Source organism: Salpingoeca rosetta, assembly GCF_000188695.1.
Source record: "Salpingoeca rosetta unplaced genomic scaffold supercont1.4, whole genome shotgun sequence".
NCBI classification, from domain to species: domain Eukaryota; class Choanoflagellata; order Craspedida; family Salpingoecidae; genus Salpingoeca; species Salpingoeca rosetta.
The window spans coordinates 1,769,851-1,788,230 of record NW_004754930.1 but is presented as its reverse complement, the minus strand read 5'-3'; the positions used below and the strand labels follow the sequence as shown (position 1 = coordinate 1,788,230).

General features: G+C 53.6%; 3 protein-coding genes across 3 annotated transcripts; 1 reads left to right on the top strand and 2 right to left on the bottom strand.

The window, feature by feature from the left end:
• Window positions 1-85: 85 nt before the first annotated feature.
• Window positions 86-11,017, bottom strand: PTSG_11734 (uncharacterized protein). The gene is made up of 28 exons (XM_004997373.1): window positions 10,675-11,017; window positions 10,395-10,450; window positions 9,905-10,047; window positions 9,731-9,767; window positions 9,317-9,424; window positions 8,868-9,065; window positions 8,500-8,642; window positions 7,935-8,022; window positions 7,599-7,669; window positions 7,291-7,321; window positions 6,977-7,124; window positions 6,647-6,737; window positions 6,285-6,397; window positions 6,016-6,095; window positions 5,711-5,802; window positions 5,376-5,487; window positions 5,110-5,207; window positions 4,789-4,868; window positions 4,469-4,550; window positions 4,234-4,312; window positions 3,864-3,964; window positions 3,544-3,637; window positions 3,085-3,153; window positions 2,642-2,941; window positions 2,362-2,442; window positions 1,695-2,096; window positions 1,411-1,515; window positions 86-1,066 (listed from the first exon to the last, which is right to left on the bottom strand). The coding sequence occupies exons 1-28, from the start codon at window positions 10,679-10,681 to the stop codon at window positions 878-880; spliced, it is 3,198 nt and encodes a 1,065-aa protein (XP_004997430.1). The 5' UTR covers window positions 10,682-11,017; the 3' UTR covers window positions 86-877.
• PTSG_11733 (homoserine O-acetyltransferase) lies at window positions 10,986-16,333 on the bottom strand. Its single transcript, XM_004997372.1, has 14 exons — window positions 15,928-16,333; window positions 15,493-15,605; window positions 14,653-14,771; window positions 14,345-14,457; window positions 14,048-14,081; window positions 13,825-13,878; window positions 13,578-13,649; window positions 13,289-13,383; window positions 12,935-13,030; window positions 12,681-12,737; window positions 12,345-12,468; window positions 11,919-11,996; window positions 11,625-11,692; window positions 10,986-11,481 (listed from the first exon to the last, which is right to left on the bottom strand). The coding sequence occupies exons 1-14, from the start codon at window positions 16,266-16,268 to the stop codon at window positions 11,355-11,357; spliced, it is 1,491 nt and encodes a 496-aa protein (XP_004997429.1). The 5' UTR covers window positions 16,269-16,333; the 3' UTR covers window positions 10,986-11,354.
• A 598-nt stretch (window positions 16,334-16,931) lies between these two features.
• On the top strand, window positions 16,932-18,229 carry PTSG_01453 (uncharacterized protein). The gene is made up of 4 exons (XM_004997371.1): window positions 16,932-16,982; window positions 17,325-17,366; window positions 17,681-17,779; window positions 17,986-18,229. The coding sequence occupies exons 1-4, from the start codon at window positions 16,959-16,961 to the stop codon at window positions 18,073-18,075; spliced, it is 255 nt and encodes an 84-aa protein (XP_004997428.1). The 5' UTR covers window positions 16,932-16,958; the 3' UTR covers window positions 18,076-18,229.
• Window positions 18,230-18,380: the final 151 nt, after the last annotated feature.

The window sequence follows — 18,380 nt, the reverse complement described above, 5'->3', positions numbered from 1 at the left end:
GTGTGTGTGTGTGTGTGTGTGTGTGTGTGTGTGTGTGTGTGTGTGTGTGTGTGTGTGCGCGCGCGAATGACACCGTGTATGTGTGCTTGGCCCTTCACTCGCTTGCGTTCATCCACATCAGCCAGTCGGCGCGTGCACCTCCAAGCAGTCAATGCAATCAATCGATGGAACCATTCAACAAACAAAACAAAAGGGAGGAAAGAAAGCAGTGCAAACTGCCACCATGGCACTGTACGGCCCACGGAATACTACAGGATGCTGTGCTGCCCCCCACAAGAGCACAACATGCCCACACATGCAAACAAGCAAGCAAACAAGCGAACATCCACAAGGCAAAGGGGAGCTTTCTGGGTGCACGGAGCACACCATGTGCGGGTGGAGAAAAGCAAGGAAGCAAGCACACAAGCAGCAAGCGAGACACAGCAAGCAAGGACTGGTGGTGGGAGCATATTGACAAATCAACAAGAGAGCCGGCCACAAAGGAAGGCGTAAAGTGCGGGCAATACAGAGAATTGGAGGAAGAACCGAAAGCAGAAAGGAAGAGCGCCATTCATGGCGCGGATAACACAGCAAAAACACCAAAAGGAAAGCCAAGGCCACAATGAAGTGGGAGGGAGGGTCAACCAGAGCACCACCACCATGACGACGACCGCCACCACCGCTATCATCACCATCATTCCGGAAAGAAGCGTGATGCGTGCGCAGCCAAGTGGTGGCCACACAGCGCACAGAAATCAGCATATCACCATCACACAAATATGTACACTCGATCGCACACTCGCACACAAAGCAAAGCAGCGCGGCAGTGCGCATGCTCACAATGGCACACGCAGACTGCTCACACGCTTCCCGCAAGTACACAGCTGGAGGACCACGCCTAGAGCTGGGTGCTGCGCTTAGGGCTCCTCAAGGCCTCATTTCTGGACCCAAGCTTGGAAGCACCACCACCAACGCCGTTGTTGTTGCTGCTGCTGCTACCGCTTGTTGTGGCGAGGAAGTCGCCGGCAGGTCCCACATGTTCTGCTGGCTTCTGGTGGTTGTGTTCCTGCAGTGGGCCAAGTGCCTCCTGAGGAGCGTGAGTGTGTGTGCGTGGGTGAGTGAGTACGTGTGTGTGAGTGAGTGAGAGAGTGTGTGTGTGTGAGTGAGTGAGTGTGTGTGAGTTAGTGTGTGTGCGTGGGTGAGTGAGTATGTGTGTGTGAGTGAGTGAGAGAGAGAGTGTGTGTGGATGGGTGCGGCTTGCAAAAAAGAGAACATCGAGAAGTGCACGCGCGCGCGTGTGTGTGTGCGAACAGAGAGGAAAGGCGACATTCATTGCGGCAGCATATCGAGGCATGATTCATCCGATGCAAACACGAAAGAACATGCTCGATGCAAGCGATCAACAGGAGCATGAATTGGCCTTCCACTCACATGAGACTGTTGCTGCTGATGTTGTTGGTGTTGCGAATGATGGTGCTTGCTGCTGTGTCCACGCTGGGATGTTCGCAGCGTCTTGGACGCCCGCTTCACAATGTTCTGTGTGTGAAGGTTGCATATTGTACAATGTCAAACGAAGGGAAGTGATGTGAGAACAGCGCCAAGAAGCTTCCGTGGTGATGCAGTGGCGCGAAAGGAAAAAAAAATCTTTGCTTGAAGCGTTACAGACACAACATACCCACACACACACACCCACCCACACGCACGCACACGCGTACCCGAAGAAGACGGCCGCCGAGAGAAGAGCGGAGGAAGCTGTCGTGGGGCTTGTGTGGCGCAAGGTTCTCCGTGGAAGCACAATCCTTGAACGAAACGCCCTGCATGAAACGTGACCCGCGTGCACCGGCCTGCACCGTGTTGGAGGAGAACCGGCGTCCGCCAAGCGTCTTGTGGCGGGCGTCAAACTGCGAGATGGTGTTGCTGCGGGCGCGCATGCGAGACAGGAGGTCCTGGCCTGCGTCCGCAAGGCCACCAAAGGCCGCCTTGGTCGCCGACCGTGGTGTCTTGGCCACGTGCTTCTTTGCGGCAGGCGTGTTCTCCTCCCCAAACGTGCACCGCTGGCGCGACGACTGCTCCACAGCCTCTGCGTGGCGGCACTGCTCCTCATCGCCTTGCATCTCCTGCAGTGCATTGCACCCACGACACGTGTACCGGCATGACAACTCGTCAGCATGTGCAGTGTGAATGTTGCAACAAGGCAGCATAATCGCGAGCGAGCGAGAAATGCGAGCAAAAGATAAAGTATGACGTGTGCTCGAATAATTCGGCAAACGCTGTCACATCGTCACGTGTTTGCATCATGTACGCATGCACGCATGCATGGCAACATGTGTATGCGCCAACCCACACAAAACACAAGGTCAGTTACGCGTACAGCATACTTACAGGCGTGAGTCGGCCGGTTAGGTTGCGCACAGCTTGGCGGGCAGCCTGTAGGAATGCACGCTTGCTGCCCTCATCCATAAACTGCAACCAAGCGACGTTTGAATATGAGCGGGTCGGCAAAACAGCACAACTTTGTCGAGCGTGGGCATTCAACAGGTATGCCCTCGTAGAACACTCGCACATGCACACACGCACACATTAATCACTCACACATGCACACACGCACACATGCAAACATTAAGCACACGCACACAGCCGCAACACAGCGTGATGCACTCACGCGGTAGTAGGCGTGGCTGTCGTAGCCCTTCTTGTTTCGGGAACTGCGCTGGGAGGAGGCGGCAGAGGAAGCCGTGGACGACGACGACGACGACAACAACAAAGTCGGCGGCTGAGCTGTGGCGCATACGGAAGTGGAAGTGGAGGAGGAGGAGGCGGAAGAGGAGGAGGAGGAGGAGGAGGAGGGGCCAGTTGTTGATGAGGCTGATGTCTCTTGGCGAATGTTGCTGGTGTGCGCGGTGCGCGTCCTGTTCGGCAGTAGCGTGTCCTGCGGGTTGTAGCGCACGCAGATGGATTGATCCTGCATCCCAACAAGGGCAGGCGAGATGTGTTAAGTTGATACGTGGCGCGCACACTTCAACGCATGAGCTGTGGTCGCTGGTGAAATGTGGACAATCATCACAACAAACTCGCAAGTGCACAGCGCGCATTAGCGTCACCGACCAGGATTGCACCGTCGACGGTTCGTGCTTCCATCACGTCGTGGATGGATGTCGATTTGAGGTGATGAGCCTGTGCAAGCGCATGCGTGTGCGCGTATATGTGTGTGAGTGTGTGTTGTGTCAGTGCGTGAGTGTGAGTGTGAGTGTGTGTGTGCGTGAGTGTGAGTGTGTGAGTGTGAGTGCGTGAGTGTGAGTGTGAGTGTGAGTGTGAGTGTGTGAGTGTGTGAGTGTGAGTGTGTGAGTGTGAGTGTGTGAGTGAGGGTATGCATGTGTGCGTGTGTGAGTATGTGAGTATGTGAGTGTGAGTGAGTGTGTGTGTGCATGCAACACCTGTAGTCAGCTCAAGCAACATTAATTAGTTTTGGAATACTGTTCATCATCAAGCACGCGTGTGTACGCACACGTGTGCATGGTGCAAGAAGCGAGCGTGCCCACAAATCAGTTTGTGCCGTGCGCTCACCGTGACAAATTGAAAGTCCTTGCGACGGTTGCGTCCAAATGTAAACGTTTGGCGCCATTCAATCTTCTTCGACTGTCCGCGCACAACAACCAAGCTGGCAGTTGGCAGTGGAGTCAAACATGACCGCAGAGGGGGAGCAGGGAACAGTGGGGTTTGGGCGCCGCAACGTTTCTTGCGTGTGAGACATCAGCGGCTGCACGTGGTTTTCTCTTATATCAATCGCACATCAAGCCTTCTTATCTCCAACTGTGTCTGCCTTCTCGTGGATTGTACGCCTCCACACATACACGCACATGCGCACTTGCCACAGCTGCACTTACTGGTCGGTGAGAAGGATGAGCATGACTGTGTCCTTGCGATTCGCACACGAGACAACCTCCTCCATGGCGACACATGCGCGGCGCGCGCTGTACAACTCAGGCTGCATCGGAGACACAGAACAACATCACGTGTTCTCGTTAGCACAAGTGTTGGTAATGATAGACAACGAGGGTAGCAGATGATGCTTTAACAATTGCAACAAAACAGCAAGAACAACAGTGGCTGGTGCCTAGACACCAGTGAAGCGGGTGAGCACACGCAAACCTCAGCATGCACAGCGACGCACGCAAAGCACACACACACACACACACACACACACACACACACACACACACACACACACACACACACACACACACACACACACACCGGAAAGTCTTCAATCATGTGAAGGGTGAGCTGGAAGTTAACCAGCTCCTCGTGAACACGCTTAGTCTCATCCGTGTCCCTGCACGTTGATACGAAGTGCCAAACGACGAGTTTGTGAAAAACAGAGGCATATGTGACAGTGGTTGCAGCAGCAACAACAACAACGACCACGGTCACAACAACGAGATGTGTGTGTTGCGTATTGCGTGTTGGTGCGAGAAATCCGTGCACTTACTGCACGATGGTGCGGAAGCATTCTTGGACTTCACGCAGGGGCAATGCATCCGGGTGGTTCTCTGGCGTGTTCTTGATAATCTCTGTGTGTGCGTTTAAGGAAGCAGTGTGCGTGCGTGTGTGCATGGAGACAATACTGACAACGTGAGCACAGCTGTGCCATTGTTTGTGCATGTATATTGGACACACACAGACACACACAGACACACACAGACACACACAGACACACACAGACACACACAGAAACATAGAGACACAGACAGACACACAGAGACACAGACACAGAGACATAGACAAACACACGCACACACACACACTGACTTTCGAGGTGGAGGTTGTAGCGCATGATGTGTTGGACGGGTTCCATAAGCATGTCACGCAGCTGCTTGCGATCACAGCGCCTTTGAACAACCACGAATCACGTGGTGCATGGAGGTGAGCGCAATAAGTACAAGTGGATGAAACAAACAGGTACATTATTTGCACAGAGAGGGCCAGGTTCGCACACGCGTGCAAGCGCGAGCACTTCAAACGTCACATCAGCGGAACACACACACACACACACACACACACACACACACACATACACACACACACACACACATACAAATGGGCAAATACGGCCATGCATTCTGTGCTTACGGGTCTGCCTCTTGTTGGCGAATGAAGTGAGCAAACGTCTTGTTCTTCATCAGCTCCTTGAGCGCGGCCTGCGAGTCATCAGCCTGAGTGACCACACGCTGCAGAACCGCGTACGTACGATTGTGTGTGAGCGAAAGCCCAATAACCAAGCAGCTGCTCATACGTGTCAATGGCGCACCACCTCATTCGCGCAAATATTGCTGTCGCATGCGGGATAAACAACAAGCCCGGAAGCAACGACAAAACGAAGAACAACAACGACAAACCTTGTAAAGTGTCTGGTACTGCGTCATGCGCTCTCTGTGGAACACGTGCGAGATGATGGCCGGGTGTTCGCTCCAATTGTCAAGCTGCTCCTTTAGATCCTTTGCAACAGACCTGCAGCCAGGGTGCGAGGCCATGGCAGCAAAGTGAGGTCAGGTGAAAATACCCTACGCTGCCGCAAGCATGTGCACGCGTTGGGTTGCACTGCCACCGCACATGCATCAAGGCCACGCAGGCGGACATACACACGCACGCACACACGCACACACGCACACACGCACACACGCACACACGCACACACGCACACACGCACACACGCACACACGCACACACGCACCCTGCAAAGTCGCGGATCTTGGCGGTTGAGCGGAAGATGCGGTTGATGAAGCCTGCATCCGCTGGGTCCAGCTTGAGCGGCTTGTGGAAGAGCTGGCAGTGTCGACATCAATCGACAGCGCACCAACAATGCATGCAAGGGGCAGAGGGTGAGTGGGAATAATGGGGTGTGCGCACTGTCAATGACACCACTTCTGGCTCGCTACCACGTGTACGCTTCACAAGCTCGATTGGCTGGCGGTACAATGACAGGGCACACCCGCTCTGCATGCAGCGTCGTTCTAAACTGAAGGAAGGCCGACTCACCTCTTCAACGACGCCCATGATCCGGCTGACGTTTGCCTCGCACTTGTACAGCTCCATCACGTTGTTTTTGCGCGCAACGTCTGCACACGAGCAAGCAAATGGCATGTGGTGAGTGGGAGCGACAGCGTGCGAGAAACCCGAGCGAGACGATTCAACAAGCATCTCCACAACGCTGAGCAGCTAATGTTTCATTGCAGGACCCCTTGTGCACATGGAACAGCTGGTTCCACGTGCGCACATGCATTGCTGTAACCGCTTGCGGGACTGACCGAGGTCTGGTGCGGACTTGGCCTTGGCTTTGCTTCTACTGGCACGGGAAGCGACTGCCTTGGCTTTGAGCGAAAGCATTGGCGCCGACATGCCCCGCATGTCCTTGCTCATCCTACACGCGCGAGTGTCATGTGTACGCGTGGGCAGGTGTACGCGTGAGCGCGTGTGAGCAAGTGTATGCATGTGTGAATGTATGTGTACATGAAAGCGTGTGTGTATGTGCATGTATGTGCATATATGCAAACACAACCGTGTGACTTTGTCATGTTGTTGATAGAGGACATGTACGCAGCCGCAGATGTCCTGCAAAGTGGTGGTGGTGGTTGGGGGGGGGGGCTTGCGAGTGGGCCGCCAACCGTACTTTGCTGGAGAGGTTGGTGTCATGTGGGAGCCCTTCTTTGGCGTCTTGCGACGCGGCGTACCGTCCTCCGCCTCCATGTCTACATCGTCATCTGGAGACACAAATCACACGGTCGGAAGAAGATGGCGTTGTGCGTGTGAGGACAGAGTGCGCACTGAATATCAAGCTTTCACGGAGGAACATGGGTCCAGAGCAGCAGGCAACAATGTACACAGTGACACAGACGCAGAAAGACATCAGCATACACGAGCAGGTACGTGGGATAACAAACACACACGATAAAAAGAACAACCACCAAGCACACACACACACACACACACACACACACACCAAAGTCTTGGCCGCGGGTGGTGACAACGGAGGTGTTGACGTGCTTGCGTTTGCGAGACTCCGAGGCTGGCGAATCGGTAGCGATGGTGCTTGCACGATCACGCGGGCTCGTAGGTGTTGCGTTGCTGTTGTTCAGGAACATAATGACCTGGCAAGAGCCACACGGTGACGTGTAAAGGTTTTGCATGCAATGTGGGACAAGGCGGAATAATGTATCAGCTGCGAGGTGCAATGTACATGCGAATTCAAGGGAAGAGCAGTACCCGAGGTGAGTGATTGTGGTGGAAGGAAGCGTTTACAGCCGCAGTTCGTACCTTGTTGGAGTATGGCGAAGCAGGGGCAGGCCTGGTTGTGGACATGTGCATGTGTGTGGTGGATGTGTACGTGAGTGCATGCGTGTGTGCATATATGTGCGAAGTGCGTGTGTGCGTGTGTACCTTTGTGTGAGCATTCACGCGCAAACATAAACATGACGCGTTTGAGTGGAAGTGATAACACAACTCAATATGATGTGAAGGTGACATGACGCGATACTGCGTCGCTTGCGGCATCGACATTTTCGAGCACAAGCGCAACGCTCAAGCAAGTCATGCAGAGCAAAGCTTTCTTTCAACGTGCTCACCGCTGTGCTTGAGCCGGACGATGTGTGCCCTCATCCTGCCAGTTGCGTGTGCGCCAGCACTCCACGAGCCACTGCGAGGCCGCATGGGAGAGAGAAGGTGCGTGTGCACGCGTGTATTAGTGAGTCATGTGCAAGCACGTTTCTTGAAGAGTAAGCTTGACATTGTTGTTATTGGGCAAAGACAAATCAGGCACAGGTGGTGTTCTCTCTGCAGCTCCACAGACACACACAAACACACACAGACACACACAAACACACACAGACACACACAAACACACACAGACACATATACACGCACGCACGCACGCACGTACGCACGCACGCACGCACGCATACCGTGTGTTTGACGGGAATGGCACCGAGTTTCCTTGCTTGAGCACTCTCACCAGATCCGTCCAGCGTGTTGCAGATGAAGTGTGTAACCCTGTCGGTGATGGTGTTTTGTAAAAGGTTGGGGGAGGGGAGAAATTCAAGCAATAACAGTGATGGTGGTAAGCAAGGCATTACGGGATCCCGAGTGAGGAGGACGGAATCGTACGTACAGCTTGAAGACGTACGTATTTGTGTGCGTGTGTGCTTATTTGTCATCAGGCAGAGCTCAATCAATGCCCTACCCACCCACACCCACCCACACACACGCACATGCACACCCACCCACACACCCACACCCACCCACACACACGCACATGCACACCCACCCACACACACACGCACATGCACACCCACCCACACACACCCACCCACACACACACACACACACACACACACACACACACACACACACACACACCCACCCACACACACACACACACACACACACACACACACACACACACACACACACACACACACACACACACACACACACACACAAATTTTTCGATTGCGCGAGGACACGTACCCATGGTCAAGGGACGGTGCAACGTCTGCTCCAAGCTCCGACACCCAGGTTACAAGCTTCTGCTTGAGCGTCTCAGACACGCCTGTCATAGAAAGATACACGCGACAGCCCGCGAGTGGCGCTGTCTGGTGCTCCCGCGCATTCTGAAACGGATGACACCACAACAAACGGCCAAAGTGAGCGAAACAGCTGAAAGGAAAGGAAACAAGCGTGGTGCAAACAGGAGCGAAACGCAGAGCTGAACAGCGCTGTCGACCAACTCGCTGTCACAAACACAACAGCCGCCGTCGCAGATACGAGCACAAACACGCAAGCCGGGGCAGATCAACGCTCTTTGCCAGCAGCACGAATGATGAATGATCACGAACCGGGAAGGTGTAGCCGAGGGAGTCTGTGTACGCATGCCAGCAAGTGTGAATAAACTCTGGCTCAAACACGCGGCCAACGTGTGACCGCCTTGCTGTCTGCGATGCCTCGGATGTTGGTGGCGCAAAGATGACGCTTGCTTGCTTTGCTTCTGCAACAATGTCAGCGCCCATCCACTCCAGTCGCTGCAGGGCGGTGTGCTGCACAGGGGTACGTGCGTTGGTACATGCGTATGGCGTGTCGTATGCGTGTGAATGTCGTGTGTGTGTGTGTGTGTGTGTGTGTGTGTGTGTGTGTGTGTGTGTGTGTGTGTGTGTGTGTGTGTGTGTGTGTGTGAGTGTGTCCTGTCAGTTCTGGTGGGCGCTCATTCATGGTAATGTAGACACATGTTGGGCCATGTGCATGTGCGTGTACTGACACGTGAAGCAACACATTGCGGGCCACATCGTACCATGGCTGCTTCGTCTTCCATGGGTTCCAGGTACACTGTGAAGCGTGCAATGCCATCTGTAAACAGAGGCGCCACACCGTACACGACGCGTGGTAGAGACTCCCACTCCTAATACATGACAAGGCGGGATGCACGACAATGAGATGCATGACTCAGCTCGCGCCCACTCTGTGCTATTCTCATGGGCTTGCATACGCCAATACGAAAACAAGCACATGCAGAGGTGCGCGCGCACACACACACACACACACACACACACACACACACACACACACACACACACACACACACACACACACACACACACACCACACACACACACACACACACCACACACACACACACACTCACTCACGCGCTCGCACCCCCCCCCCCCACCTACACACACACACACGCACACACACACTTACATACCTGTGTATCCAGGGCTGCAACGCGTGGTCCAACCACCCTATGAGATGAAGCGTGAAAAGCGGAGTGATCGTAGGTTTGAGCGCACAAGCAGCAAATGGTGTTGACGTGAAAAACATCTGCTCGGTGGCTGCAGCAGTGTGTGGTGGATGTGAGTGCGTAGTTCACTAAACGCACCGAATTTCAGGGTGCGAGGATGTAATCTCGTTGAAGAACGGGCCTTCGAAAGGGCTGCACACGACAACATCACCAGCTTCAAGCCCTTTGGTCTTGAGTGTGCTTGGTGTCACCAGGAACCGTGCAACTGTGGAGTCAAGTGACTGTCGTACAACCAAGTCGAAGAAACGGAGTATGTGTACGTGTGTGTCGGTGTATGTGAAGGTTTGTTAGAGTGATTGTGTGTTAGGGAGTGTGTGAGTGAGTGCGAGTGACGGCGTGTGAGCGTGATTGTAAGAGAGACAAGGAGAAAGAGTGTGTGCGTGTGTGTGTGTGTCGGTGTGCATGTGTGTGCGTGAGGAGGGATTGCTAGCAGTGTAGTAGAGTGCAGTGTTCATTGGGTTGGATTGTGTCATGTGCATTTGCCGTGACTGGAATCGATGTTCGTCTGCAACAAGAGCACCCGCGGCAGAGCAGGTCAGCCCATCAGCCCAAAACACTGGGGTCACACCTCGAAGATGTCTTGTGCAGTCTCTTGGGACAGGTTGCCGTCACACACGATGAAGACTGTGATGTGGCGCACCAACGATGGTTTGTGAGTGAGCAGGCTGCAAAGAATGGCGCCAATGCAGGTCGCACCAACCAGCCTCAGTTCATTGTTGCAGATCACACACGCACACACACACATGCACACATACACACGCACACACGCACACACGCACACACGCACACACGCACACACGCACACACGCACACACAAGTACCATTGTCGTGCCTGCGTTGGCCCTCACCGTGCATGTTGATGGTTGCCACGTTTCAGTAAGGTTTCGGGCTATGTTGTGTGGTTCGTGGCGAGCTTGGATTCCACAAACACCACTACCAACAGTTTGTCTGCACTCGGTGTTGAGCGGCTAACCAGGGTCTTTGCTTGGTCGTGTGCTCTACCCGCCTTGTGTTCTCTCACACTCTCCCTGTCTGTCACACACACGCGCGCGCACAGCAACAACGTACGCGTTTCCTTCTCGCTTGTTGGTTGCCTGTATTGGCTGGTGCTGGTGCGTTGTGGTTGTCGTTGGACGTGCGATTTGAAATTCCCGGTCACCAAAATAGCAGGCGTTGAAATTTGGGTGCTGATTGTTTTTGGAAGATTTACATAATAGTCTATGTAACTCCGAACGACACCAAAAAAGAAACGAGAAGTGGCAAGCAAACAAAAGGGGGGGAAAGCTGGCTGGCTGGCTGGGGGTTGGTTAACGCTTGGTGGTGATGTGACATGTGTGACATGAAGACAAGCAAGGACAACGCACATCGAGAAGGAACGAACAGCAGAGGCGGAATGAGACATAGCTGACCTGTGGAGCACATGCTCGGCACGCACACACACACACACACACACACACACACACACACACACACACACACACAAGTGAGCAGCCGCTGTTGTGACATCATGACACGATCGTGGTGATCATCACAAGCAGCAGTGCTCCAGGTGACCCTTTACAGCGGCGCCAACGGTGTTCACATCAATCAGGAATGTGTCATGGCCATACAAGGCATCCAGCTCATAGTACGTAACATTCTCGTTGCCTCCCTCTCTGTGAACAAGGCACAGTCATGGAGCCAGCAACCATTGTCGTGAGCTGATGGCACATCACAGCATCACCACAAAATCAGACAAACATACGCACGCAAAGCCACACACACACACACACACACACACACACGCACGCACGCACACCTGAGCAGCTGCACGACTTCTCGCTGTTGCATGACGGGGAAGAGCAAATCAGACTGCACGCCAATCACCTAAACACCCATCCATCCAACAAAGTCATCGCCATGCCAGCGGAACGTATTGTCCAATGTGAGTGCGAGGTGTGGATGACGCAACGCTTGCACTGCGTTGTGTGCTAGCTAGCGTAGGCGAGAAGTGGCAGAGGAGGGAGAAACGGCCGCAGCATGGGTCGCGTTGCGTGTGTGTGCGTGCGTGTGTGTGTGTGTGTGCGTGTGTGTGTGTGTATAAGGCACTGACCAGCGTCGGGCACGTGATGCGGGCAATGGCAGACGTTGGGTCCTCAAAGCCATCCGTCATGTCAAACATGTCCATTGCCTTTGTTGTTGTTGTTGTTGTTGTTGTTGTTGTTGTTGTTGTTGTTGTTGTTGTTGTTGTTGTTGTTGTTGTTGTTGTTGTTGTTGTTGTTGTTGTTGTTGTAATGTGTGTGTGTGCACGAGGAGCAGGAGTGTGAGAGCGTGGGTAAGGTGTGTGCGGACACAAGAGCCAGGGTTGGGAAGACGAAGATGTGACTGTTGAGAAAAGGTATGTTCGAACAAACGCAATGAAAAAAAAAAACCAACCACACACACACACGCACACACACACACACGCACACACACACACACACACACGCACACACGCACACACACACACACACAGATTGCACACACACACAGATTGCACCTTTGAGATGTAGATGAGAGAGTTTGGATCGTAGCGGAGGCAAGCAGTTGTACCCTGGTGATCAAGATATGTCTCAATTAGATACTCTGGCATGAACGAGTGCCGTGCTCCGTCGATGCGTTGTCTTGTGGTGGCGATGATTTGCGGTGTGTTGTGGTGTAGTGAGGTGGTGTGGTGTGTGGTGAGTTAGCGTGGTGCATCAAAGTAGATAAATAAGACGGGTGCGTAGGGGTCAAAATGGGCAACTTGTGAGAACAAAGTGGGTGCTACTACAGGGTGTGCAAAAGCATCGCAATATACCCACACCCACGCACAAGCAGGTCCATGGGCACACACCTGCTGAAGCGTTTCTCCCACTCGGGCCCGCTGCGGTAGCTGATGGTTGCAATCTCTCTGTTGGCGGTGGGTTGGCCGTATGTAGTGTAATTCGCAAGTGCGAAGGGTGAGATGGTGGGCCGTAAAACATTTGCACACCACCTGTGGGTATGTGCACACACACAAACCAAACCAAACCAAACAAACAAACCAAACAAACAAACAAACCAAACAAACAAACAACCAAACCAACAAACAAACAAACAAACAAAGACCTTGCGTGCTTCATGCCGAGGACGGGAAATTTCTTGCCGTAGTAGTTGCCGCCGGCCCAGTGGGGGTCTGCCATGATGATGCGCCGTTGCATGTACCTGTAATCACAACGCACAACGCGGGGGGAAAGGGGGTTGGGTGAGTCGGTGGAATGGTTGGGCGAGTCGGTGGAATGGTTGGGCGAGTCGGTTGAATGGTTGGGTGGAGGTGCGCACGGGTTGGGTGGATGGTTGGATGAGTTGGATGAGATGTGCTGGAGATGAAAGCAATGGGGTTCAATGGGTGTGACGGATTTGGAAGCAACGTTGCCGCGCTGTTGTGTGGATGGCGAGTTCCAAGGTGGGCGGGCGCGATACCTGAGGGCGATTGCTGTTGGATGGGCGCGATGGGCGGCGCTGATGCTGACGCACAGCCCAACGCGCTCAGGATACATGGCCGCGGCAGCCAGCGACTGCGCAGCACAAAACATGTGTGCAAGTAGTATGTTGAGGGAGATGAGACATGGAGAGTCAATGCAGCATGAAAGCGACAGACACAAACACAGACACGCACAGGCACACAGACACAGACACACACAGACACACACAGACACACACAGACACACACACACACACACACACTCTCTCTCTCGTACACAACACGCACCTGCATGCCGCCGAGCGACGATCCGACAGACGCGTGGAGTTTGTCAATGCCAAGATGGTCCAGCAGCAGGAACTGATTGACGGGTGATGGTGGAGATGATGGTGGTGGTGGTGATGGTGGGCTGAGGTGAGGGCTTGTGATGTGGGGGGGGGGCAGAGCGCGTCTGTGTACGTGTGAGTTTGCATGTGCATGTGTGAGCGCAGACGTGGACGTGAACAGCTCCATGTCTGTTTCACGCTGCACGTACCTGGGCACGGATCATGTCTTGAACCGTAATCAAGGGAAACGACGTTGCATATTCCTGTGAACACACACACACACACACACATACGCACGCACAAGGGAGAGAAGAGGGTCGTGTCAGAGTAAGATGGTCACAATGACAGTACTGAGATCGAAGCCAACAAGGAGAGCACACTCAAATGTGTGTGTATGTGTGTGTTCAAAGGGTAACAGCGCAGCGTTCTCACCTTGTTGGTTGACGGATTGATAGACGAGGGACCACTGGAGGAGTGTGCACATGCGCGCACGCGTGAACGTGTGGTTGTTTGTTTGTTTGATTTTGGAGAGTAAGATTGGAGGAAGCATAAGCAGGGAGAAAGTCACCTTGGATCACAGATACAGACACAGACACAAACAGACACAGACACAGACACATAGACACACACACACATAGACACAGACACAGACACAGACACAGACACAGACACACACACACACACACACACACACACACACCCTCGCAGTGCAGCAGCAGCAGCGCTTACGATGTGCCGTAGCAGCCGCCAAGGTTGTTTGAGCAGATGACAAAGTACTTGTTTGTGTCAATGGCCTTCCCCGGCCCAATAAACTTCTCCCACCACCCAGGTGTCTTGTTCCTCTGCATACGCAAACACGGCAATTGGCACACGTGTGTGCGCGCGTGTGTGAATGTGCGTGTGTGCGTGTGTGAATGTGTGTGATGAACAAAGTTCACTACGACAGCTCTACAACAGAGTGAACCACACAGAGACAACTGCATCAACACACACACACACACACACACACAAACACAGACAGACACAGACAGACACACCTCGTGCGAGTGCGCGTGACTGCTGGCGGAGAGACCCGTGTGCAGAAAGACAACATTGTCCTTTTCAGGAGAGAGTGTGCCCCATGTTTCATACGCAAGATGAAGCTCGGGAAGCACTCCTACGTGCACGCAAAGATGACCGGTGCGAGCATTGCATTGCGCAGGGTGAGGTGTCAGCAAGGAAAATGCGTGTTTGTCATGCAAGCAGCAAGGGTACCGCCTGCCAGCACGAAACGTTCGCGTGAGCTTACACATGGTGAAGCACACCAAACACACAGACACACAGACACACACAGACACAGACACACACACAGACACACACACAGACACAGACACAGACACACACACACACACACACACACACACACACACACACACGACACACACACACACACACAACACCGTGCAGAGCGACACCAAGACGCTACCGCAGGCTAACACCTCGAACGTGTTCCTCGACTGGGGACTGACAGGACCAGGTAGTAGGTGCGATGCGCACGCGTACTGGACATATAAAACCCTTAAAAGGTGAATCGGCCAAAGTGTGGGCCAGGTCCCTCGTGCAAACAACACGATACACGGAACGCTGAGAGGAGTTTTGGTCCTGGGCACCGGCTCAGCATAGAGAAATAAAGGAACCAGGTGCCATTGACGCCTCATTGCCTCAGATGATACCCCCGCAGTGAAACACACAGACACACAGACACACACAGACACAGACACACACACAGACACACACACACGACACACACACACACACACACACACACACACACACACACACACACACACACAGACACACACACACACACACCAAACACCAAACACAGACACACACACCTCCATTTGGGTTGTCCTTGATTTCACACTGGAAGGGCTCTCGGCTGTGGAACACGTTGTAGCCGTAGTTGATGGTGACATATGACGGCTCTGGGATGTGGACGTCAGAAAGGCTGCCAGCAACAACGACAACAATGAGAGTTGCCAGAGCGCGACACAGAAACACGCACATGGGGGCGTTCATGAGGGTTGACCACAACAGAGATTGCACAACACGGCTACATTTTCGCTGCTCAACGTCGGTTCCGCCACTTGCTTACACTGCATCACCGCGTGCACGAGGCAAGTACACGGGACGAGCACACACACACACACACACACACACACACACACACACACAGACACACACAGACACACAGACACACGCACACGCACAGACACAGGCACGCACACAGACACAGGCACGCACATACACACATGTGCGCCTTGACCTACATGGCCGAGTTTGTGGACGACTCTTCCTGCAATGATGGGGCGTATTCGCTCGGCTCAACGTAGTATGTGTAGTGGTTGGCGGGGTACTGAACGCAAGTGACCTCGCCCTCTGGGTTCTTCCATTGTGATGCCTCTGAGAAGAATGGGTGGGCAGCTGGGGACGCGGAACCGGCTTCAAGGCCACGGCGCTGCTGTGACGGCTGCGGCGGCTGTTGTTGATGCGGCTGCCCTTTGCGATGGTGCTTGTGTCGGCGTTGCTGGTGGTGCTCATGTGCGAACACGGATCGAAATGACCGCGCCACGCTCAGTCCTGTGCGGCGTTGCAGCAGTCCCGCAAGCATGGCTTCCTGGCCTGATTGAAGGGTGTCCGCTCTTCTTGGTGGTGGTGGTGGTGGTGGTGGTGGTGGTGGTTCTGGTTCTGGTGGTGCTTAGCAGAGAGTAGTGTGCGGTACTTGGAGCGAGTATGGTCGAAAGAGTGGTTCAGTTCTGTCCAGTGTGGTGCAATGGTGACAGGAAGGAGCAAGGCTGGGGGAGTTTAGGGATGCGTTCGGGATTGGCAACCGCGAGCAGTGTGTTTGCTATGGGTGTGTTTGTGTGCGAGCGGCTGTCTAGTCTTCCTCCTTGCCGCAAAGGTGTGATTTTGAATTGTGCCTTGACACGCACGATGTGATGTGCTGGGAGACATGGCAATACTCGCAGCCACACAGCGCATCCAAACCACGTGGGTTGATGTGTGAGCTGCACACTGCCCGCAGTCTCCCTTACCTTGTGTTTGTATTTCGCAGCTGGCAAGGAAATGCGGCGTGTCTGTGAGATGTGACGAACGTGGGGCTGCTTGCTTGCTTGCTTGGTGACTTCCTACCTGTCTGACGGCTGGTGTGTGTCTGAATGATGTCTGATGAGGCGAAGCGGCGGCTGGCGAGTATGCAAGAAGCGCAGAGAGAAGGAGGGAGGACAACAAGCAAGAAGCAAACAACTCAGATGATGTGATTGCTGATTGTTGGTGAAAATCTTCCATAATCGCCGTTGTCATGGATGGATACACACCGCGAGAGGTTTGTTTGTGTGTGTGTGTGTGTGTGTGTGTGTGTTTGTGTGTGTGTGTGTGTGTGTGTGTTTGTGTGTGTGTGTGTGTGTGTGTGTGTGTGTGTGTTTGTGTGTGTGTGTGTGTGCAGATGTGTGTGTGTGTGTGCAGATGTGTGTGTGTGTTGTGCATGTGTGCCTGTGCATGTCTGTGTGTGCTGTGTGTGTGTGTGTGTGTGCAGATGTGTGTGAACGAATCTTAGGTGGATTCGAGGCCTCTTGTGTTTCTGCCTCTCTCATTGTCTGTCATTGTCACATGCCATGTACATTTCCTCACAACACCCCTCCCACATGCCTGCACTGCCCTGTTCCAGGTTGGCGAGTGGATAGCCAGCCATGGCTTCCCGCAGTATAAGGTACAAGCTTGCTTCCGCACTGTGTGCGTTGTGGCTGTTGAGCTTTGCAGTGCCAGCCAAGCATTGCGGGGGCAGCTAATTCGACCCTTCAGCCCTTGACACACAGACACACACAGACACACACACACACACACACACACCAATCACTCACTCACACACACACACACACACACAGACACACACCACTCACTCACTCACACACACACACACACATACGCTCACACATACACACACACACCCACACGCAACCAACCATGCAAACCCTCAACTCGTTCTTTCTCTCTGTTTTTGCGTGTGATGGTTTTGTCGTTTAGGCGTGCTTTGAAGACAACTTCATTGATGGCGTGAAGCTTCGCAGTGTGGACGCGTCGGTACTGCCTACAATTGGCATTCGCGACTTCCAGCATGTGCGGGTGAGTGTCTTGCAGACCACGGCTGCTATTGCTCCGGCCGCCCCCGGGCACACTTAGTGGTCCATCCTGCCTGTGTTAACTCACACACACAAGCATATGTACACACACACACACACACACACACACACACCACTATGTACGAATACACACACCACTGACACACGCAAACAAATACCCATACACACACACACACACCCGTCCATCAGGCAATTGCGGGGCTGATTCGCCAGGCATATGGGCTGCCCAAACCCAATGCAAAGCAGAGCATCGCAGATGCACCTTTCACCACTCACTAGCTCCCTCGCGCATCAGCTGCCCGTGTTACTTTCCCACCAAACCATGCTGGCCCTGCGCAAGGCGCCACATTCACCACAGTCGCGTCATTCCACAAGTCCACATGACCTGTGTCGTCATCATCGCATAAACGAACCCCAGTGTCACCAAACCACAGTTGCACAAGACGAAAAAGCCCAAACGTCACTGTCATGCCACTTCACGAACACCAACAAAGACGATTGCGTGCTGGTTGCGAGTCGTCACGGAGGAACACGAGTGTTCACGAACAGCACCACCCTTCCTCCTCCCCTAAACCAAACGCGCA